The sequence below is a fragment of the Saimiri boliviensis genome, chromosome 13 (assembly GCF_048565385.1).
Source record: "Saimiri boliviensis isolate mSaiBol1 chromosome 13, mSaiBol1.pri, whole genome shotgun sequence".
NCBI classification, from domain to species: domain Eukaryota; kingdom Metazoa; phylum Chordata; class Mammalia; order Primates; family Cebidae; genus Saimiri; species Saimiri boliviensis.
In genome coordinates this window covers 32,305,159-32,330,001 of record NC_133461.1, presented here as the reverse complement: position 1 = coordinate 32,330,001, position 24,843 = coordinate 32,305,159, and the positions used below count along the sequence as shown (strand labels likewise).

At 36.8% G+C, this 24,843-nt stretch overlaps 1 protein-coding gene across 4 annotated transcripts in view; it reads left to right on the top strand.

Annotated features, from left to right (window-relative positions):
* The window catches only part of ARK2N (arkadia (RNF111) N-terminal like PKA signaling regulator 2N), a 102,201-nt gene that overhangs the window by 51,366 nt on the left and 25,992 nt on the right, over positions 1-24,843 (top strand). For 3 of the 4 annotated variants that reach the window (XM_074383522.1, XM_010335410.3, XM_074383523.1), the window contains exon 4: positions 23,706-23,888. The exons of the other annotated variant lie outside the window; for it this stretch is intronic. In XM_074383522.1, coding sequence (XP_074239623.1) covers positions 23,706-23,888 — 183 coding nt within the window. The remainder of the gene's footprint in view (positions 1-23,705; positions 23,889-24,843) is intronic. 4 annotated transcript variants of the gene reach the window in all.

Here is a 24,843-nt window from a genome sequence, read left to right as displayed (position 1 = left end):
GGTTTCCAGTGCACTTTAGCACATCAGGAAAAAAAAAAATTAAATGGTTAATGATAGGGACAAGATTATTTTTAAGTAATGGAATTTCTCACAAGTCTCAATGTAACACATTACCTGAACTCCCATCATTGCCTTTTTAGCACTGCTTAGATTTAATACTCACCGTTGAGCATCATTACTGAGTACATTCTCCTCAGGAATAGGCAGCTTGCTTTATTATATAACCACTGCACTCTAGCTTATAGTGTCTGAAATAACAGATTCTATCTTTTGTTAAAGTTTTCTAATAATTTTTCCTCTAAAAACAGTCGTTTTATGTGTTTGCCCCCAGATTCAATGCATGATAAGCTAGTTATCCTTGTTACAAATCTTTCTATCCTAAGTTGTCATTCGCATTGAAAGGAATTTCTTTTCAAAAAATTTCTCATTAGTTCCTCAAGCTTTAGAAAAGTTTGTTAGAAATCTGCTTGTTCTAGCTCTCACTGGTTTAAGGGTCTGTAATTTATTACATATTTGGCAAATCTGCTTTCCCTATATTATTGGATCTGGTACTATGTACTATAATACAAAGGTAGACTTGAGATTTCATAGTGGAAGAAGTATCTGAATGGTTCTTAATCAAGTAGTGAATTCTCATTATCCAAGAGATCCTTATAATATGATCAGGAACATTTTGTAAACTATATGGCACTGAAAAGGTCATGGCAGTATTGTTTATTGCCACATTGAAGAGGGAAGTTCTGGTTTTCTAAAGCTTTATGGGTGACTATGTTTTTTTCTCTGGTTTTCTGAAAGCTTTCTGTTTCTACATGTGAAGACAGCATATTGCTGATAAACAAAGAATATTTCAAGAAAAATCATATTGGTTAATGAAATCTGTAGCTTCCCAAACTTATATAAATTCAGTAACAAGAATGATTGATTTTAAAGCACTTTATAGGTGTTCAACTTATGATAATAAGTCTCGTTCATATAATATAAATATGAGTCTCAAATCTTTAGAAATGCTTTCTACTGTTTTAATATCTATTGAATTCCTTTGCTATCGTTCCTTGTAATAAAACTACGAGGAGGGGGATTTAAATGAAGCTCATCAGTTAAATGCATAAGAGAAACAGACTTTGGGGTTGTTCTAAGGCAGGTTTTAGGTATATATTTTAGTTTTACATGTAATAATATTTTTAAGAATACCTTATTAATACCTGTAAAATTGTGCATACCATATCCTGTTCTAACCTCTTAATCAAGACCGTGATGGATCTCTTAATACAATACTTAATTCCACTTACTAAACAGGATTTTATGTAACTACTCCAATACTTTGCCTTTTTATGGAAAGGAAGAAGGTAGATAAACAAAATTCTCTTTGAAGACAGAACCCTATTGTAAGGTGACTTGAGAAATGTCTTCATAGGCACTTTCCTGTTTTGCTTAAATAGGTTAGGTGTGCTTTGTTCATGTTTTCCCGATCTTCTTTCTAATTGACTATCTTGACTACTGCTTAAAACTTAAAAACACCAGTGGTCTATTTCTTGTCTCTTCTGAATTGTGTACTAACTTAACACCAAAGTAAATTAATTTTAATCTATAGTTTGGTTTCTCTTGTTCACACCATTTAGTAAGTTGGTGGCTTTTGAAAATATGTATAGTTTTCTAAGGTAAACCTGGAGAATCAGATGGTAAGTAAGATTGAGGTGCAGGGCCACTGTATATGACTGCCTATGTGTGTGCTGTAGTTTTGGGAGGTGCCATTCCCATAAGAAAGTTATGAATGATCTTTACTGGAATTATTCAAAGCAGCAAAGATGGAACAACCTAGAGTTCAAATATTAGGGATTTCATTTCAATTGTCCATATTGTTGTCTCTTGAAAAATTGTGGCATTGTGAATTTTTGATGTAACAGTGATGTATCTTTCAGTTTCCTGAGTCACCTTATGACTTTGGGGAAGAGAGGAGGCACACTCAACCTTATAGTAAGAGCAGTTGTCGAAAAATTGCATAAATTGTAAAGGTAGGATAAATTGTGAACTGACTTGAGTTCAACAACATGGACATTCAGGTGAACTTAAACTGAATGGGCCTAACAGAATCTGTTGGATGTCGGAATTTTATTTCAGCTGTTTACACAGAATGGAAACCAAGTGGAAAAGTAAAAACCGATTATTGCCATACTCTTTCATTAAGGTACAGCCAATTCAGTAATTCAGAAAATGCTCTTTATAAGTTTTGTTTGGGCTCAGCTTAAAAGGTGAAGGTTTTATCCTGAGTAATTCCTGTTTTGATACCCTGATACCCTAGTCCTAAAAGTTCTCTTATGCCAAATAATTTTAACTCTTAATGCGTTTTCTTTTAGAGAGTGCAAATAATTAATAATGCAGACTAGTATAGTGCATGATCATACTTAATAATTGAATTTGATATATGGGCAACAGACGTTTATGAGGATTTTTAAAAGTTAGCAGTTAGCTGACAGGCAGCTTAGTATTGGCACTAGATCATCTCTCAAAGTTTTTGGAAATATACTGACGTTTTAAGAATCTGTTTGAAGGTATCATATCAAAGTAATGCTGGGAGTACTTTCATGTGAGAGATTTAGAGATTAGTAAAGGGATTTTATAGTAAATTTATAATATTTTGTAGTGAAATCATGTAAAAGTACTATGTAATGATTATCTTGAGTAACAAAGCTTTTTCAAGTGATTTTTTTTTTTTTTGAGACAGAGTCTCACTCTGTCACCAGGCTGGAGTGCAGAGGTGCGATCTCGGCTTACTTCAACCTCCGTCTCCTGGGTTCAAGCGATTTTCCTGCCTCAGCCTCCCTAGTAGCTGGGATTACAGGCGTGCACCACCATGCCCAGCTAATATTTGTATTTTTAGTAGAGACAGATTTTCACCATGTTTGCTAGGATGGTCTTGATTTCTTGACGTTGTGATCCACTCACCTCTGCCTCCCAAAGTGCGGCGATTACAGGCGTGAGCCACTGCGCCTGGCCATTATGAAGTGATTTCTTTATTATACATTACCTTTTTGTGCTTTGATCATTCTCTGCAATTTTAGGATTAGAGCATTATTTTTCACAGGGTGGCGGCAGTTTCTCTGTAAAATCAGTTTTGAGACTAGTGCTATAAAGTCTGCAGTTGGAGGGATTTTGATTTTAGTTAATACGAATAATGGACATTTGCCTTCATTCAGTTTGAGAAAGTTAATTTTCTGAACATATTAACATATGTACATCAGTGTACATGGTCAGTGAGGAAAAGTTTTTCCAGTAACTGTTTTTCATAAATATTTAGCAGATTGGACCTCCATACAGGGTAGCTTTATCTTGTCTATAATGACCTGCTTTGTGTGGTTTAATAGCCCATTGTGTAAATGCCTATTCACACCTAGTTGTAAAAATAATACTCCTGATAGTAGCTAGGAGTCAGTTGTCTTGGCTGGTTTGCCTTTGAAAATCTGATTTCTTTTGGAGAATATCATTGAGGCTACTGAGGACAGCTAAGATTACTTGAATTCTTAATCCATGCGACCAAGCTACACCAGTTCAGCCCCACTTCAAGCCAGGATCTCAGCACCCATTACTCACCATACATACTTATGTAGTGAACTGCATCATGACAGGCTATCATCTTACCTTACAGTTTTTTCTCTGGTAGACATAATTATACTTGATCAGTTAACTCTTGCTTAAAAATTAAATATTTTTAAGTGACAAATTCTTTGTAGAAATTTTTGAAAATATAAAAATGTGAAGTAGAAAACTAAAATCACCCGTAATTCTGCTTTTGTTAACATTTGAGTATGTTGCCTTCCATGATATATAACAAAATTTGTCTGGGTATTGCTTATGTCTTCCTTTCCTTCTTAACATTGGATTTTGAGCATTTAACCAGAACATTAAATATTCTCCCCAGAATGTATGGATTTTGAATAATTTAGCTAATTATAAAAATAACATCCCTAATGTTGGTCCTTTGGGCTCTTTTAAGTTTTTGCTATTAAGAGTTAAGGGTGGCCGGGCGCAGTGGCTCAAGCCTGTAATCCCAGCACTTTGGGAGGCCGAGGCGGGTGGATCACGAGGTCGAGAGTTCGAGACCATCCTGGTCGACATGGTGAAACCCCATCTCTACTAAAAATACAAAAAATCAGCTGGGCATGGTGGCGTGTGCCTGTAATCCCAGCTACTCAGGAGGCTGAGGCAGGAGAATTGCCTGAACCCAGGAGGCGGAGGTTGCGGTGAGCCGAGATCGCGCCATTGCACTCCAGCCTGCAGCCTAGGTAACGAGAGCGAAACTCCGCCTCAAAAAAAAAAAAAAAAAAAAAAAAAAAGAGTTAAGGGTATGAACACTTAAGGCTCTTGACTACATGCTGCCATACTGCTTTTAAAAAATAGTTAAGCTGAGTATGATGGCTCACACCTGTAATCCCAGCACTCTGGGAGGCCGAGACTGGTAGCTTACTTGAGGTCAGGAGTTCGAGACTAGCCTGGCGAACATGGTGAAACCCCATCTCTACTAGAAATAGAAAAGTTAGCTGGGCATAGCAGCATGTGCCTATAGTCCCAGCTACTCTGGAGGCTGAGGTGCCTATAGTCCCAGCTACTCTGGAGAATTGCTTGAGCCCAGGAGGCAGAGGCTGCGGTGAACCATGATTGAGCCACTACACTGCAGCCTGGGTGACAGAGTGAGACTTTGTCTCAAAAAAAATCTGGAAAAATAAATAAATAAATAAATTGTTTATTTCACCCAAGAGCTTGAGTGTTCATGAATTGTATTCTTGCTATTGAGTATTAATTTGTTTTAAAGCTTGCTGATTTGATAGAAGAATGGTATCTTGCCAGTGTAGTGGCTCACACCTGTAATCCCAATTTGGGAGGCTGAAGCGGATGGATCACTTGAGGTCAGGAGTTCAAGACCAGCCTGGCCAACATGGCGAAACTCCATCTCTACTTAAAAAAAAAAAAAAAAAAAAAAAAAAAAAGCTGGGGATGGTGGCCTGTGTCTGTAGTCCCAGCTGCTCTGGAGGCTGAGGCAGGAGAATTGCTTGAACTGGGGAGGCGGATGTGGCAGCGAGTGGAGGTTGCGCCACTGCACTCCAGCCTGGGTGACAGTGAGACTACATTAAAAAAAAAAAAAAAAAAAAAAAAAGGCCGGGCGCGGTGGCTCAAGCTTGTAATCCCAGCACTTTGGGAGGCCGAGGCGGGTGGATCACGAGGTTGAGAGATCGAGACCATCTTGGTCAACATGGTGAAACCCTGTCTCTACTAAAAATACAAAACATGAGCTGGGCATGGTGGCACGTGCCTGTAATCCCAGCTACTCAGGAGGCTGAGGCAGGAGAATTGCCTGAACCCAGGAGGCGGAGGTTGCAGTGAGCCGAGATCGCGCCATTGCACTCCAGCCTGGGTAACAAGAGTGAAACTCCGTCTCAAAAAAAAAAAAAAAAAAAAAAAAAGCCATCTTAATGTTAATTTGCATTTCTTTGATCACTAGTGAAGTTGAAAAATGTTGAGCTGTTTGTATTCATTTGGTGAAGTCTGTTCATAGTCTTTGCACATTTTTCTTCTGATGTGTTTTTTCTTACTAATTTTTGAGGCTTCTTAACCTTTTGGGCGATTAATTGCTTGGCAAATTTTAAATATCAGGCAGTGAGTAGGATCCATGGTTGAAGATCCTAAACCCATATAGTGAATCCCATGAAGCAGTATAATTGACCTTTTTCCTAGATTGAGTATCAAATGATTTAAGTGGTCAAAAGCCCCATACCCCTATCTTAAGCCTTTTGTAATCTGGTTGTAGTTAGTTTGGTAACTATTTAAGAGACTCACTAAATACATTGATAATCAAACACTGAGACAGAATAATCAGGTAAAAACTATTTTCAGCTTGGTATGCGAAATCATGTGGGTAAAATAGGTTTTCAATCTAGCTGTGTGTTAGACTCAGCTGGGTGGCATTGAAAACATGTGATGCCCAGACCCCACTTTAGCCCCATTCAATCAGAATCATTGGGGTCTGACGCCAGGCATCAGCTTTAAAACTGATAATATTTGCCTGGTGCAGTGGCTCAAGTCTGTAATCCCAGCACTTTGGGAGGCCGAGGCGGGTGGATCACGAGGTCAAGAGATTGAGACCATCCTGGTCAACATGGTGAAACCCCGTCTCTACTAAAAATACAAAAAATTAGCTGGGCATGGTGGCACGTGTCTGTAATCCCAGTTACTCAGGAGGCTGAGACAGGAGAATTGCCTGAACCCAGGAGGCGGAGGTTGCAGTGAGCCGAGATCGCGCCATTGCACTCCAGCCTGGGTAACAAGAGCGAAACTCCGTCTCGGGGAAAAAAACAAAAACAAAAACAAAAACTGATGACATTTATATGATCAGCCTTAGGTGATGGCAGTGAGTAACCAGGGCTTAGAACCTCTCAGTTAAGCAGTGATATGTTAAGTCTCCTGTTTCTGAAAATCACTGTGAAACTGGTAGTCTGATTCAATTAAGTTTTCTTAACTGCTGCTAATGGGTATTGAGTTCTAAACAGTGGAGTCTGGCTTTCTTGAAATTATATTAGTTATAAATTATAGCACAATTCTATATTAATTAACAAGCATTAAGTGCCCCTTTTTTATGTCACTTAAGGGATCATTTGAAAAGCATGCAATGTTTAAATATGGTTTTCTATATGTTACAAAGTCTGGATGATGTTAACTAAAAAGCTTTGAAGTCTTTCTGGTTGGTATCCTTTGGCAATTTCTCATGTTAAAGCTCAAAGATACTATTTTTGGCCTGCTTTTCTTATTTCCTAAAGTGAGTACCTATATTAACTTTGTAAAAGGAAAAGCATTAAGTCCTTTTCTCAAAATAGGATGTATCTTAGTGTTAATAAAAGAGCATGTGTGTGTTTAAGGTGAGAATGTGGTTCCTTGTTTTTTGTTTTTTTTTTTTTTGTCATTTTTTAATAGATTTTGTTTTTAGAGCAGTTTTATGTTCACAGTAAAATTGAGCAGAGGAGACAGAGAGTTCTCGTGTACCTTCTTCTCCCACATAGCCAAGGCCTCCCCTACTATCAACATCCTACGCTAGAATGGGCATTTGTTACAGTGATGAACCTGTATTGACACATCATTATCACACAAAGTCCGTAGTTTATTGTTAGGGTTCGCTCTTGGTGTTGTAAGTTCTGTGGGCTTTGATAAATGCATAATTGGTCCCTGTTTATAAGGCCTCAAAATGTCTTGCTTATCAATGATTATTGCTTACAGGAATCTTTTATGAGGCTACAACTTATCTCACTGCCCCAAGTATAAATGTTCTTATACCATTTTCAGCTTTTAAATACCCATTTTTAGTATTCATTGAGAAACAAGTAATGCCAGAATCTAAGGCAGATCAAAGGAGCCATCCAATTTCCTGTACTATGCTTAAGTTTGCCCAGCACGTATAATGGTGCATAAAGGAAGTTAAGCTTCAAATTTCATTTAGTCTTTTTCTTTTCCATAAGCTAAACATACCAAAGGTATGTCCTTCTTGAGGAAGTTTTCACGTAAACAAAACTTTTTTAAAAAGTGAAGACAAGGGCCGGGCGCGGTGGCTCAAGCCTGTAATCCCAGCACTTTGGGAGGCCGAGGCGGTTGGATCACGAGGTCAAGAGATCGAGACCATCCTGGTCAACATGGTGAAACCCCTTCTCTACTAAAAATACAAAACATTAGCTGGGCATGGTGGCGCGTGCCTATAATCCCAGCTACTCAGGAGGCTGAGGCAGGAGAATTGCCTGAACCCAGGAGGCGGAGGTTGTGGTGAGCCGAGATCGTGCCATTGCACTCCAGCCTGGGTAACAAGAGCGAAACTCTGTCTCAAAAAAAAAAAAAAAAAAAAAAAAAAAAAGTGAAGACAGCATAGGGAATGGAGTAATCAGAGGAAAAGGAATAACGTGAAATTAGACAGGTTGCTGACGGACTTCATGAGGCTTTTATTTGCTAGGTAGAACTGGGCTGAATGTCTCACAGCCTTTTAGGCATTGAAAATAGGTGGCCTGATTGATTAAAAAATTCTTTTTTATCTAGGAGAAACAGTTATTCTTGATACTGAGATGTATTCTTGATAATGAGACATGGGAAATATCTCTTTGCAGCTTCATAAAAGGCTGCTATGTGATAAAACAAACCATGTTTTCACAAATTAGTTTAACAGATACTCAATAGAGCGTTTCATAGGAACATTATTTATGAGACTCTTGATGTAGGTTGATGGTAGAAGGCCAAGATTGATTGATTCCATCAATCGTTCTTTTATTCAGCAAGTATTTGAGCACCTAGTCTATGGCTTTGGGGATACAACAGGGAAAGAAGTCTCTGCTGTCATGGAACTTAATTTTTCATGAGGAGACAATTAGTGAATTCATCATATGCTATCAGGTAGGCATATGATGTGAATAATAATAATAATAAAGCAGGATATAAGGATAAAGATTGACTAGGAATGGGGTAGAAAAGCTATTTTAGATAGTGTGGTCAAGAGTGATCTGAGGAAGTAACATTTTTATTAGGTCCCTTAGAATGAAGACTTCAATATAGTTAATTTATTAGGGATCCAAACTACAGGGGACCCAAACCAAAGATGATCTAGCCTAGTTCAAGGATAAAATTGTATATGTATGGCACCATATCTAAACTGGACCACTGTGCTACTGCGTATTAATAGTTGTATACATGTTCAGATGTTTGGAAAATGCTAAATTATGTGTTAACAGATGTTTTTTGTTTTAAACTGCAGGACACTTCAGCCATTAATGAATGTACTCTCCAGAGGGGAAGGATGTGATTTGTAGTATATTCCAAACTTAATTACAATTTTTGTTTTGTTTTGTTTTCTTTTTTTTGTGGCATACATTTTAATACTTTACACAGACCGGGTTTTGTAAAAGGTGACCCAGAGGTATTGTGTATCATCTCCTCCATGTGGTTTTCCATAAGAATTAAAAAAAAAAAAAAAAAAACAGATCTTCTGTGTGATAAGAATTAATCACTGGAGGATGATTGTATAATGATTAAATATGGGCCAGCTGACAAAACAAGTTTTTAGAATTTTAAAGCAAAAGGCCTTAAAATACTCAAGGATACGTGGTTTTCAACTCAGGATGTACATTAAAATTTCCAGGGGAGGTTAAACCAAAACAAATCTCAGATGCCCTGGAGTAACCCTAGGTTTTGGTGTTTGTTAAACCCCTCTAGTTCTTATTGTTCAGCAAAGATTGGAAACTGCTGTTGTAGAGTCTGTCAGTTGTATTCAGTCTGTGTAGTAACAGAATACATACTGCCAAGTAGACATACTACGGCTGTGAAAAATAATAATATTAGTCATTTTATTCTATTTTTTGGAATTAGTGACTTTGGTTAATGAATTTAATCACTGCTTATGAATGCTGGATCTATCAGGCTCTTCCTAGCAATGTTTATGTCATTTTCCTGAGTAAGCATGTCTTAATAAAAACACAGTTTCTGAAGCAATAATGTTTTATGAAATGGCCTCAGTGTCTTTAAAGGTGCCTTTGGTCATGCTGGAGGATCTGAAGGCGCTCCCAGGGAAGTTACAGGATTACTTGACAGGGGTGCTGTTTGATAGAACTGCACAGGCAGTGTCGCTAGAAGAGGCCAGGAGCTGTTTTTCCAAGATGGAGAGGCAGACAGAGAAGTTCCACATGTGCATGGAAAGGGTAACTGACCTTGACGCTGGCGAAGAGAACAAGCAGCTACTGGAACCCAGGGGACCTAAGATACAACTAGTTGGCCAAAGATTTTTTCCTGTCACCCTATCAAGTGCTTTTACATGGCAGATGTCTGATTTCCAAGTACTGCCACAGCAGCTTTTGATTCTTTCATGACTTGTCCAAATGTTGACAGTATGTCGGAGTTCCCAAAGATGTATAATAGCAATTTTCTAATTCATGTTGTTGGAAATGGGAATATTACAGAACAACCTTTGTATCTATCACAAAATTAATTGTGTTAACAATCTGCATTTTGGATTGTGTAAGAAAAGAATATGCTTTTGCCCATGGTAAGTTGAGACACGGAGTCTTACTCTGTCACCCAGGCTGGAGTGCAATGGCTCGATCTCGGCTCACTGCAACCGCCACCCATTCTCCTGCCTCAGGGTCTCGAGTAGCTGGGATTACAGGTGCCCACCCCCACGCCTGGCTAATTTTTTTTTGTATTTTTAGTGGAGACAGGGTTTCACTATGTTAGCCAGGCTGGTCTCAAACTCCTGACCTTGTGATCTGCCTGCCTCAGCCTCCCAAAGTGCTGGGATTACAGGTGTGAGTCACTGCACCTGGCCCTGATGAAATTTCAAAAGCTGCAGTAGTAAACAGTTTCTTTTTAAAAATTAGATATTCAAAACAGAAAGCCCAGAATGTGATAAACTTTAGCTTGAGTTTTGTTATGTATGGTTGGAACATAGAACCATATTTATATAATAGTAGGAGCCATCCTCTTTGCTTTTTACCAAAAATATAAATAAAACAAAAAACTGGAAATTTTAGTGAACCCAAATGGGTAGATGGTTAATTCCTTGAGAGTCTCTTAGCACTTATTCTCTACAGACACTGTTGACTTCTGCTTCTATTTGGGGGACCTCATAGTTAACTGTGAAGATTGTGAGTGAATGTACTCCCTGAACATTTTTATGCCATTGTTCCATATGTCATTTAATAATCTAATTTGTTGCTAGTTTTTCATTAATTATATTCAGTATCACTTGTATGCAGGAAGAACACAATACTTTTTAAGCAAATATTTGCTGTGTGCCTCCTATGCAAGATAATGTAGGGAAAGCAGATTAGACTGCAGCTTGATTTCATGGATGAGAAAAATAGTATTTTTCATTGACATGGAGATAGATTTTTATTTTGAGCTTTAATTTGAAGCTTAGTGCCGAAGGCAATAATCTGGTAGGCATCAGCCAGCGGAATTTCTAGTACCCTGATGTAAAGAGTACCTGTAGAGGGCAAAGATAAAATGGTCACTTTATCAAGGGTATCTATTAGGTGGGGTTTTAAATTGTTAGTGACTAAGTTTATTAGTGAATGTACTACCAGTTTAATTTTTTCAATCCTTGAACTAAAAATAAATGGGCCTTAGTTATATTAAAGAGCTCATAGAGTGTGTCAAAGGATAGAAAATGTCACAGGATTGAAGGTCTTGGAACATGATAGATGTTTTTGTATGTGGCCTGCAGTTGGGAAATACTGGCATTTTATCTTTTAAGGGTTTGTAGTAGTACTGTGAGACACAGCTAAATGACAGTCTTCAATAGGAATATGTAAGGTTGCCAACACTAAGTGGTTTTTAAAAATTGGGTTTTCCACTGGATTTACTATTTTGTTTTCTTTTTTGGGGAGATGGAGTTTTGTTCTTGTTGCCCAGGCTGGAGTGCAATGGTGTGGTCTTGTCTCACTGCAACCTCTGCCTCCCGGGTTCAAGCAATTCACCTGCCTCAGCCTCCCAATTAGCTGGGATTACAGGTGTCTGCCACCACGCCCAGCTAATTTTTGCATCTTAAGTAGAGGCCAGGTTTCACCACATTGGCCAGGCTGGTCTCGAATTCCTGACCTCAGGTGAGTTGCCTGCCTTGGCCTCCCAAAGTGCTGGGATTACAGGCATGAGCCACCGCACCTGGCGATTTTTCATTATAAAACATGTAAGAGTTTATTATAACTGATGGGTTTCTCTCTGAAATGATAGTGCAACACTGGTTAACTATTTCCACAAATAGGTTTTTTAAAATTAGGTTTACGTCAACAGGAAGAGCATATTGGTTTTGGATGACTGAATTTACTTGACGTTGAGATGTTTTCGGGGAAGTTCTGTCTTCACCTTCTTCCTGGGATCACAGATTTTTATTAGACATGGATTTTTAGATTTAAGAAAATATTTATTTTAGCATATTAAGGACTACTTTTCTATGCATGTGTAAACCGCTTCAAGCACCTAACAGTCTTTTTTGTTTAATGATATACTTAATATATTAAGCATGCTTTGAAATGCATTTTAAGATAGAAAAGGTTAATCTTTGAAGAATAACATAGATAACTTATTGCTAATACTGTATTAACTGGATGCATTCTGATTTTCATTGTTTTTGGATAATCAGGCAAGAACTCTGCAGATTTTTTTTTTTTTTTTTCCTTTAAGAACAACGTTTCAGTGGAATAGAATTAACCAACATATGTAGGTTTTTTTTTTTTTTTTTTTTTTTTTTTTTGAGATAGGTTCTCACTGTATTATCTAGGCTGGAGTGCAGAGGTGCTATCTTGGCTCATTGCAACCACTGCTTCCCAGGCTCAAATGGTCCTCCCACCTGAGCCTCCCAAATAGCTAGGACTTCCACCTGGCTAGTTTTTGTATATGTTGTAGAGATGGAGTTTTGCTATGTTGTCCAGGCTGGCCTCAAACTCCTGGGCTTACGTGATCTGCACATCTTGGCCTCTCAAAGTGTTGGGATTCTTTGGGATTCGCACCCGGCCTAAAACATAGATATTAATAGTTAATATTCAAGGAAAGAATATAACATTTTGAATATATGAAAAGGTGTTGAACACTAATAATTTTGGAAAGCCTTTTCTGCAAAATTTTAAGTAAAGAAGGAAAAAGGTTTTGGCAGAAAGATAAGGAACACCAGAATACAGTGATTTAATTATTAGAACCTATGCCAAAATATTTAAAAATTTAACCTAAAGTAAAAATTGACATCCTATGGTTTGGAGAGTTTAACCTTAAGAATAATTTGTAACAGAAATATATATAGGAAAAATTTTTATTTTGATTTTTAGTTTTTGCAGAGTGCTTTGAAGGTAATGCACTGCTGTCTTAAGGAGTATTGCTTTGAAAAATGATACATTTTGTTTTAAAATGGTTACACCTTTTCCGGGTAGCACAATTTAAAAATTCCCCTTTCAGGCCGGGCACGGTGGCTCAAGCCTGTAATCCCAGCACTTTGGGAGGCCGAGGCGGGTGGATCACGAGGTCAAGAGATCGAGACCATCCTGGTCAACATGGTGAAACCCTGTCTCTACTAAAAATACGAAAAATTAGCTGGGCATGGTGGCGCGTGCCTGTAATCCCAACTACTCAGGAGGCTGAGGCAGGAGAATTGCCTGAACCCAGGAGGCGGAGGTTGCGGTGAGCCGAGATCGCGCCATTGCACTCCAGCCTGGGTAACAAGAGCGAAACTCCGTCTCAAAAAAAAAAAAAAAAAATAAATAAAAATAAAAATTCCCCTTTCAACATACTTTGTGTTTGTATTACAGACATTTAAAGAAGTGTCAAGTATGGGAAGTACTTGTTGCTTTTTAAAAGTTTTTTGAGACAGGGTCTTGCTCTGTTGCTCAGGCACAGTCAAGGCTCACGGCAGCCTCAACTTCCCAGGCTCAAGCCATCTTCCCTAGTAGCGGGGACCACAAGTGTGTGCCACCTAATTTTCTTATTTTTTGCAAAGGTGGGGTCTGGTCTTAAACTTCTGGGCTCAAGGGATTGGGAGGCTGGGATTACACCTTGCCTTGTGAAGTAGTTTTAATAGGTTTTTTTTTTTACATGACTAGTGTAGGTTATTGCATTTTCTTTCCCTGAGGCAATCTGTATTCTAAGATTACACGTACTGTACTAATACTAGTAAGTGGGAATTACTTTTGGATTATGTAGTGGCATTTTTATGTAGCTATTGTTTAAGTCTTTAGTGGTCCTCCCTTTATTTCCTTTAAATTCCCTTAATTTTCCTACAATTTTAAGAAGATGAAGGACCATGTCCTGATTGTATTTCTTTGTAGTCTATAAAAGGTTAATGCTGGAAAGAAATCTCTTTCAACCTACACCACTAATCCAGAAGTGGTTGAAATGCTTTTTTATTTAAGAATAAAATCCCATATCTGGACTATTGCATCTCTGTAGTATGTGCATATGGAATTTCCCTTTGTCTAATCGGTCAGATAATTTTTTTTTCTATTGTTTTCGTGATAGATAATTAAAAGAATTGCTGCAGACTTAAAAAAGTTATTTCATTTAAAAAATAAAGCATTGTGAAAAAATAACTTGAGAAATGTTAGGAAACAAATTATAGTTTTACCTACTACAGTTATAAGTCTATTACTGGTTGTTACATGTTGGTACTTCTTTTAGTATTTCTCTTTAGTTGGCATTTAAGAGGCCATTATCCTCTCACTAAAGGTAAATGTGTTTTTTGGTAACCTAGCTACAGCCTGCTTTCTGCCTAGTTTGTGCTAGCCCAGTGTCCTAGGACATTAGTTACCTAATCATCTTAAGAGAATTTAACTAGCAGATTAGAGTGATCTGATTATTTGAGCCACTTATTAGACAATAATAACCTTCTTAATCATACTGATCTGTACTTTTTGTTCATTATTGAAATTGAGTGTAATTTTTAAAGCCCACATAAAATTTTAATTTAGAGCACAACAAGGTGAAGTTAAAATCGTAAGGCTTAATATTTTACATGAGATTTTACTTAAAAAAAAAAAAAATAGGGACCGGGCGCGGTGGCTCAAGCCTGTAATCCCAGCACTTTGGGAGGCCGAGGCGGGTGGATCACGAGGTCGAGAGATCGAAACCATCCTGGTCAACATGGTGAAACCCCGTCTCTACTAAAAATACAAAAAGCTGGCTGGGCGTGGTGGCGCGCACCTGTAATCGCAGCTACTCAGGAGGCTGAGGCAGGAGAATTGCCTGAACCCAGGAGGCGGAGGTTGCGGTGAGCCGAGATCGCGCCATTGCACTCCAGCCTGGGTAACAAGAGCGAAACTCCATCTCAAAAAAAAAAAAAAAAAAAAATAGAAGTAGCATAAAGATTGTTATTTGGAGGGCTCCAAGGGAAAGTGTTACCTGTTTTTTGTTTGTATTTTTACTGAGAGATGAGCTAGTCTCAGGGATGTGTGTATGCATGTACGTACCGATCTCCAGAATTCTGAAGTAACTGAATTTCATTAATGTTAGGCTTGACAAGAGGCTGGAGGCAGATAACTGTACAGTTGTCTCCAGTGATTTCTAATGGATTCTGATTGTTAATATAATACCTGTTATTGCTTACTAAAGGTATGTAAGAAAATAAAAGTTGCCTACATATAAACTTAGGGTAATTAAGCTTGAGAAAAGATGTCTTTTAAAAAAGATGAAAGGTTTGGGGCCTTTTTTTTTTTTTTTTGAAAGCTCACTAGCAGACTGAATAAAAGCATATACAGCAACTAATATATTTTGAGTATTGCTTTTATCATTCCCTATTGTTACTAAGATATAATAGCTAGAGTCTCTAGGTCTAGGTATATCTCAATTTACATAAGCTAGCTTGCTTGCTTGCTTTCTTTTCTTTTTCTTTTCTTTCTTTCTTTCTTTCCTTTCTTTCCTTTCTTTCCTTCTTTCGTTTTTTGAGACAGAGTTTTGCTTTTATTGCCCAGGCTGGAGTGCAGTGGCGCCATATCGGCTCACTGCAACCTCCACCTCCCGGGTTCAAGTGAGTCTCCTGCCTTCAGCCTCCCGAGTAGCTGGGATTGCAGGTGCCTACCACCATGCCCAGCTAATTTTTTGTATTTTTAGTAGAGACAGGGTTTTACCATGTAGGGTAGGTTGGTCTTGAACTACTGCCCTCAGGTGTTCCACCTGCCTCTTCCTCCCAAAGTGCTGGGATTACAGGCATGAGCCACTGAGCCTGGTCTGATTTATTTCTTAAAAGTTGTATGCAGAATGATTTAAAGTGTATCAAGTGTGCTTGTTAATGAAGGAAACAATACAGTGAATTCTTTTATAACCAAAGTACCCTAAATTGATATTACTGATAATTTTTAACATAGAGCTGACTTTGCTTAAAGGTATACAGTTACATGACCATTATAGGAAAGATGGCAGATAGGCTTTGTGTTATCATTTGTTTAAAATAGCAAATTATGGGCATGTTATCTTACAAAAAGGTAGCCTTTTAAATTAATTGTACCTTTTATATTTTATTTAGCTTATATTGATTTTCCTCTCTTCTTCTAAAAATTATTTAAATAGTACAACGAGGCTATAATGAAAAAGATTTTTTGGACTGCTGCATGTCAGAAAAAATACAGTGTCAAAACAATTGCAGTAAAATTTTTTTTCCTCAAAATCCTATTCAAAAATAACATATGCTCTTAATCACAGTACAGATAAAAAACATGTCATTTTAATTTGTTTAGAAGTTATGAGTTTGTGAATTATATGTAACATGGAATAACTTCCAGGTTTCTATGCTCATTTTTTCCCCTTGGTTTCTATTTTTATTTCCTCTGAAGTTTAGGAAAGTTAGTGGAAGTTGCAACCAAACTGGTAGTTTGCTAGTATTGAGTAGATAATTCTCATATTATATTAAATTACCACAGTGTAAAATAGAAGACGTTATAAAAACTGAAGGAATATCCACAAAGAAGTGTATTCTTTGGCAGTTAAGTCTTATTCATAATATAACTTTAAGATCTGGGAAGAATGTTATCAAGTTACTGTTTTTATTTTATTGCATTTTCTTAATATCCTTTACCTCACTGTGCATTTGACATGTAACGAACCTAGATGAATAAAAATTTTGAAAAAGAAATGTTTCTTGTTACTCTGTTGAGGATTGTGTTATGTGATTCCCGACGAGTTAATTCACATTAGGTGTTTCTGAATCAAGAAACTTGCTTTTCTGCAATGAAATAAATGGTATTAGTTTCTAATTAATGTAATAATAGATTTTACATATTTTGGAGATTAGTTTTTTTGGTAATTGAAGAAATAATAGCACTGTGAACATAAAATGTCAAGATTCTTTTTCTTTAAACTGTATGTCCTACTAAACTATCCTATTAAAAACCAATGAATGTTAGGAAAAATAGCAAAATTTAGACTGCATCAAGGAGGAATCAAAAGACTAGAATGTGGAATGGATGACTCTTTAGCACATAGATTTAGGGATGTGGCTAATATATCTAAATTTTGTGCTCTTTCTTGATTTATGTAATACAGATATTTTAGTTTTTTCTCTATGGATCTAAATCCTCAAAGCAGTAGATTTGTCCCTGAAATAGATAAATTGAAAGATGGTGACCTCTTCAAGTGTCTCATTTCTGTATTTATAGCTTCTCTTAAATATCCAAATGAATTACCTGAGTAATTTTTGAATAACTCCACTTGAATCAGAGGCTTCACAACTTTATAGTTAGTGGTTATGTATTAAATTGTTTTTTATATTGATCGGATTTTCCATTATTCTGATAATCTTGGATCTTTGCTTTTACTTCTTCTTTGATCTTTTCAGGATGGTAAATGAACCCTTCATCAATATCATAAATAGCTTTTCTGGGTGGACAGACTGATGTAACGTTTATGAGCATAAGGACAAATGTAATCCTTAAAATCTTATTTTCATTTTGGAAATTTTGGTTAAAAATTTTAATAATTGAGTATAATTGAAAAAGTACAAAGTACAATCATTTGGTTTGATTTTTAAAAAATGACTTAACTCCTAAATATAAAGTTTCAGTACATATTGCTGCATTTCATTTCCATGTAGCCCTATCTTAGACATTTTTCCTTTGACCAGAATCATTTTATGTTATTCTGAAGAAAATAATACACATAGTTTTTGGTATTTAAGGCTTTTTTTTCTGGAAATGGCCCTTTACAGATTTTTGTCTTTTGTTGATGAAATTCTTCTTTTTGAAGAGGTGTTTTGAAAATGACTGCTTTTTTTCAAATTATTCTGCGTGTACTTTCTATTTTCTTGGTTGATATTTTTGCACTTGGTCTTAACCAAAAGGCCGAGAAGTGATGACTGGTATTTTTTGATGATTGGTATTTTTATTATTTTTTTTCTCTCTTTTTTTTTTTCGAGATTGAGTCTTGCTCTGTTGTTTAGGCTAGAGTGCAGTGGCGTGATCTCGGCTCACTGCAATCTCTGCCTCCCAGGTTCAAGTGATTCTCCTGCCTTAGCTTCCTGAGTAGCTGGAACTACAGGTGTGTGCCACCTGCTGGCCTATTTTTTGTATTTTTAGTAGAGACAGTGATTTCACCATGTTTTCCCAGCTGGCCTCGAACTCCAGACCTCAAGTGATCCTCCCGCCTCAGCCTCCCAAAGTGCTGGATTACAAACGTGAGCCACTGTGCCCGGTCTCATTTGTAAATATAAATTTTTATCTTGGTAAATATTCTGATGTGTAATCAAATTTTTTTTCTTTTCTGGAGTAGAGTCTATTAAAATGCAAATTTCATTCTGTAACTCTTGAGGTTTGCCACTTTTCCCTCAGTCCCTCATGCCCACACCTCATTCCGCCTATTCAGATTCCTTGACTAGATAAGGTGTAAGGTTTTTTGCTTTTCACTATCTGGAATGTATGTTTACCCTTCCTTATGCCATCAAAAGGCCTGTGATAGGGTCCTTTGATAGCAACAAGACAGATTTTTTTCCTTCTCTTATTGAGGAGATCGGAGATATTGGGTATGGCAAAGAGGAAGAAGGGAATTTCCTCTGGGCTTTATTGTATATTACCATGGCTGTATTACTATAGACATTGAAATGGGGGTCAAAGGGGCCAACCGTGTATTTGTTCTTTGCCCCACCTTTCCTTGTGCCTTAGACTTAACAATACAGAGGGAAGGGAAAATGATGTTACCAGATGTCTCTGGGTTACCTCCTGTTTCCTAGATGTAGTTCAGCTTCATAATGAGAGAGTGACAACACTGGTGTTAGCGGAGGTGCTCTTGTAGGCAAGATGATGCTAAATATAGATTAATCCAAAGCAATTTCCATTTGGCTTTGAAACATTTTTCTATGAATATATGCAAGCTGACATTTTACTTCAAACAAAAATACAAAAGTCACATTTGTGATGACCTCATTCAACTATAAATCCTAGCCAAAGCATTTACTTACCGAATTGGGTTCATCTATGACCAACATAAGGCACTGGCCTAGGCACTGACGTTCCTCAGAGCTTCTTGCATGCTGGTGGTGTACAGCAGAATGTACATGCAAAGGTAAGCAAATAAACAACAAAGTAGGGCAGGTGCTAAGTATAATGGAAAGGTAGGGCAGTGGATCAGTATTTGAATTCCTTTTGTGTTCTTTGTCAACGTCTTCTGTAACCCTCGCTATAACTCTGTGAAGCCACTGAGGAGTGAAATAACCTACCAGGGTCATGTAGCTAAGAGGGAGTAGGCAGGGTTTTAACCTCTGTCTACTGCCAAAAGTCTGTACTTCCTATGGTACTTTCAATCTCATCCTGTATATTCTTTCCTTCAACAATGAGAACAATTATAGTCTATTGTGGTTTCATCTAATTAGGACTCAAATTTCCATCTGTAAAATGAAAGTAATGAATTATGTAATTTTTTATTTAGTATTTAAATCCTGTGCTTCGGATTGTCAAACCTGGAAAGAGGAATTTGTCATGGGATAAACATAGTAAAGGAAAAGTTAGGTTTTGTTTTGATTGTTTTTGTAATTCAGATTTTCTAATGAGATTTAGAACATACTTGAAAAGGAAACTAATTTATAAAATTAAACATTTGATGGCAACAATGCAGAAGGCTTAAGATTGTAATAGGGTAGATAGATCCTACTGTATCAGAAATGTGTGACAACAAAGATATATCTATGTTTTGGTATTTGAAAAGTTAGAACCTATTTATTATAGGGTAGAAGATTAGTGAGTTAGTACAAATCCATTTCTAGAATAAAATGGATGAATTTTTTTTTTTTTTTTTTTAAATGAATGAGAGATTCTTAGGTTGCCCAGGCTGGCCTCAAACATGTAGCCTTACCTCCTCAAGTGCCAGGACACTGGCCTGAGCCACCACAGCTCGAATTGATGTTTTAAAATAAAAAGTAGTTGGTAGATTAAAAAAAAAAATTCTAAAATTTTATTATTTTTTAATAATAGAGACGGGGGTCTTGCTGTATTGCCCAGGCCACTCTCGAACTCCTGGGCTTAAGCAGTCCTACTGCCTCGTCCTCCCAAAGTGCTGAGATTATTTGCATTAGCCATTGTGCCCAACTCTTGGTGGGGTTTTTGACTTTTAACTTTTCTTGTGTTGTGATTGTAACAGCAAACATTTCAAAAGAATTTGATCAGGAGGAGAAATAGCACCTGCGTTCAACACAGATTGAGTAGTTATTAATTATTTAACACAGATGTGTTACATTTACCCCTACAGAAAGATGTTTTTAATGATTGTAGGAAAACCAGTAAGTTCAATATTAGAAATTTATGTTTTAAGATTGTGACAGACATCAGAGCAGGCAGATGGGAGAATGTGCAGCTTGGATAACTTGAATGTTGTAAGCATGGGATGTGCTTTTATGACTGAATCTTAAATTGGAAATGTGTTCATGTATAACTTTACCTGAAGCAACTACTTTGATGTTTTCGAAAGTCGAAACAGTCTCTTGGTAGCAACGCAATTGTTTTAGTAGCATAGAAGAATAACCAAGTGAGAGTAAGGGCAGTATCCCCATATTTATTCTTTTCTGTAATGAACCAATAGAGTCAAATAGATAGCAGCTTTTGTTATTTTATTATTTTTGAGATGAAGTCTCACTGTGTCGCCCAGGCTGGAGTGCAGTGGTGTGATCTTAGCTCACTGCAACCTCTGCCTCCTAGGTTCAAGAGATTCTCCTGTCTCAGCCTCCCAAGTAGCTGGGATTACAGGCATGCACTACCACACCTGGCTAATTTTTGTGTTTTTAGTAGAGACGGGGTTTTGTCATGTTGGCCAGGCTTGTCTCAAACTCCTGACTTCAAGTGATCCGTGCCTCAGCCTCTCAAAGTGCTGGGATTACAGGCATGATCCACCATGCCTGGCCAGCTTCTGTTATTAATGCACTGAATTTTTCTACCTCCTCCCCAACAGTTTTTCTTTTTCTTCTTCTTCAAGAGATATTTATTTTAAAAAGCAGATAAAATATCTGCAGAATCTTACCTGTCATTTACTTCTGTATAGCAAGAATCACATTTTAAAAGAATGTCATAAATTGTTACCATAAGTAAGTTAGCTAGTATTTGTATGGTAGATCAGAGAACAAATCCTGACGCCAAGTGCCTTTTTTTTTTTTTTTTTGAGACAGAGTCTTGCACTGTTGTCCAGGCTGGAGTCAGTGGCATGATCTCTACTCACTGCAACCTCTGCCTCTCAGGTTCGAGTGATTCTTGTACCTCAGCCTCCTGAGTAGCTGGGATTACAGGTGTGTGCCACCACACCAGCTAATTTTTTGTATTTTTAGTAGAAACAGGGTTTTCCTATCATGGCCAGGCTGGTCTCAAACTCCTGGTTGCAAGTGATCCACCTGCCTCAGCCTCTTAAAGTACTTGGATTACAGGCGTGAGCCACTGCACCCAGCCTCAAGTGCTTTAAACAAATTTTATTTAATAATGGTTTCCTAATGATAGGTGTCAAATGACCTTGGAACACAAGATCCTTAATTGTGGTTTCTTGTTGGAAGACAAAGTTGAAAAGACAACCATTTCATTATTTTGTTGAAGTTTATATAGTATTGACTTATCATTGTTTGAATATATTGGAAATGAAAAATGACAGTGATCATAATTTATTTTCAATTTTAAGTGTAATATATGAAAATATTACTGTCTCTGTTGATGATGAATACTAAATTTAAGCTAAGTTATAAGGTGTGCTGTTTGGAAATATGGAAGATACAAGAATGAAGCCAGATAACAAGTTTATGCTTGTATTTCCTACTGATGAAGACTTTCAGACGAGTTATTTTCATGGGTAGGTGATGTCACTCTGCATGTATATACACTTATACTTTTTGCATGATTATACATGTAGGAGTGGTACAATTTTGACTTGACTATTGACTGACCTGTTGCCTCAATTTGGGGTTAGGGATGGAGAATATGAGGGCAAGAAGCTCTGAATGGTATTAGTCATATAAATTTTAAAATAATTCACTGAAATAACTTGCTACAAACAGCTAAAAAAAGACCCTTAAAAAATAGAGCATATGGTCAAATAGTCAATATTGTACTTGGCCCTCATATCTTCTGCACCCAAGTATTTGGACATCACACAGTATCTTGATTCCATAATAATCATTTTGAACTCTGACGAGGACACCATAGAATATTGCATCTTTCTTTTCTTTTTAGAAAAGAAAAACCTCAAACACGAATCAGTTTTTTGCTAAACTAAAATCAATTACTAACTGATACCACGGCCACACTGTTGAATTTTATGGTCATTGAATTGATTGACCCCTTAAGGGGATTTGGATATTATTTTTAAGTAGTCAACTGAAGACTTCATGATCGTCAGAATTTCATATTGTGACGTGTCTGTTCTTTATACAGTGGCACCTAACAACTCATTTGCTTTTTTGTTTGGTCATTTTTTATTTAAAAAATATTACTACATAAACCTGTGATTTGGTAGTTTAGTTTTAATGGGTCAATACCCAAAGTGTGTTTTTGTTCAGTGACAATTTACACAATGGATATTTGTGTTAAAATAGTAATACTACATTGTGTTACATTTTTATGATTCCTTGGCACATACACATTCCTTCATAGTCAAGAGTTTCATAAAATAGGTGTGTTTGACATTCATTTATTGGATATTTTAAAACCTTTATGGAAATAAGCTTGCACTTCATAGATAGCCTTTGGAAGAAAAAAACCAGCATTCCTTTATTTCTGCTTTATATTAAAATAGGGATAGTAGTGGGATTTCTTACTTGAAGGAAAACTTTGCTTTTTGCTGTTAATTTTTTTAAAAAGGGGTAGAATTAGTATTTTAAAGCATGTATCTATTCTACAAGCATGAATATTGAGTTATTTTAGCATGAATTGCTGCTGTGTAATTTACTTTGAAACTCAGCTGCCTTTTTCAGCCAGTTAGGGGGATTTGAGGGTGCAAGTGATCTCTTCCAGTAAGAACTTTAATATTAATCTTCCTATAAAATCACCCATAAAATTGCATATCATTTAGTTGGAATAAGAGCTGGTTATCTTTCTTAGGGAAAAGAAAATAGAATCCCTCATAAGATATCCAAAACAAAATCCTGAAAATGGATTTTGTTGTATTGTCTTTTCGTAGAATGTCATAAAGTGTGTAACATCCCTGTTATTTTATAAAAGAACTTTACTGGAAATAGATACATTAGTCAAATAGAACTCTAGAGTTAACCTTATTTCTTTAGCACATAGGAAAACATATTTGATTTTCTTTTCTGAATCTGCTAGAGACTTTTTATATTAACCAGTAAGAGAAAGAACTAGGTTCATCCTTTTAAAAAAATATAAATTGGGTTTTAATAATTCACATCAGTTTTTTCCTTTAAGAAATCAGTTCCACTTTCTCTGTGGAGTCATCCTTTTTTTCTTAATCTTGCTCTTTAGAAGTATGACAGGAATTCAGTGTAACATTGTTGAGTATAGTCTTGTCTTCTGTTCTTCATAGTAACACTCCTTTTCCTCCTTCCAAAATGTGTCCATCATCTTTGTAAGCTTGGAGTATCTTTTTCACTTTTCACGTTATGTACAAAATGTTAGATATATAAAGTGCAGCTTTTCTGATCAGATAGAATACTAAAGGCAACTGACATTTAGAGGGCTCTTACTAGTTTCAGAAGTATTTTTCACCCCACACGTTAGATACAAGTATACATTTTCTTTCCTCCCTAGATGGACCTCCAGTTGTAGCTCATTATGATATGTCTGACACCAGCTCTGACCCAGAAGTGGTAAATGTGGACACTTTATTGGCGGCTGCAGTAGTTCAAGAACACAATAATTCTGTAGGCGGCCAGGACACAGGAGCTACCTGGAGGACCAGCGGGCTTCTAGAGGAGCTGAATGCAGAGGCAGGTTGGTCTTCCCCATTCCCCTTCTCTAATGGTGTAATATGCATGTCTCCTGGCAGCTGGTTTCCTTGTAGTGAACCCTGAGGAGGAGAACAGGTCATACCAGAGACATCTGGCATTGAATGATTGATTTCGACTATCTAGGCTGCCGTTTATACGTGAAACAATTTCCATAGCTTGTCATTCATCTTTCCTACTCAGAAGGAAGTACAATTAAGAGTATTTAAGACATGAATTGTAGGTATTGGTAGGTTTCAGTAGGCATATTTCTTGGATTAAAAATGCCCAATATATGCAAAAATGACCGAGATACCCTCATATTCTTTGGCCAGTTCTTTCTCTTAATTGTGGGTAGCGTCCTTGCAGCTTGGATAGGGAACCGATGAAATCTCTCTCCCGGTGGAGCTGGCTGTTCAGACACAGTACTACCACTGTTTCTTGTGCTTCTTGCTGTGGAGTGACTCTGTTAATTCCTCTTCAGTAAGTTCTTGTTTGTCTTTTCTGACCCCTTTCTTTTAGTTTCTGCCTCTATTCACTCAGGAAAAAAATATCTGTCCCTCTTGTATATTTTTTAGTTTTGTGATTATTCTTAAAAGTGGTATTTATTCACTAAAAAATCCACTGCTGTTATCTTTGAAAAACTTTCACAATACCTCTGAGTCTCCTTCAATATTTTCCTCAAACCTTTCTTTCAACATTCTAATTTAAACTTTTTTTTTTTTTTAAAGTACTAGCACTGAACATTTAAGAAAAGAAGGGGATTGAGAGACTGCTTATGTAGTGTATAATGTCTTTAGTGTTGCTGAAAGATTATAGTTTTCTAGTTAATTTATAAATGCATTGGTTGTATGAGTTAATCTAATAGTTTAATCATTACCTAAATTATTTTTATGAAAAATGAGTTTTATATTACAAAAAAATGAGTTATAGTTTAGAACTTTTTGTATTGAAACAGAACT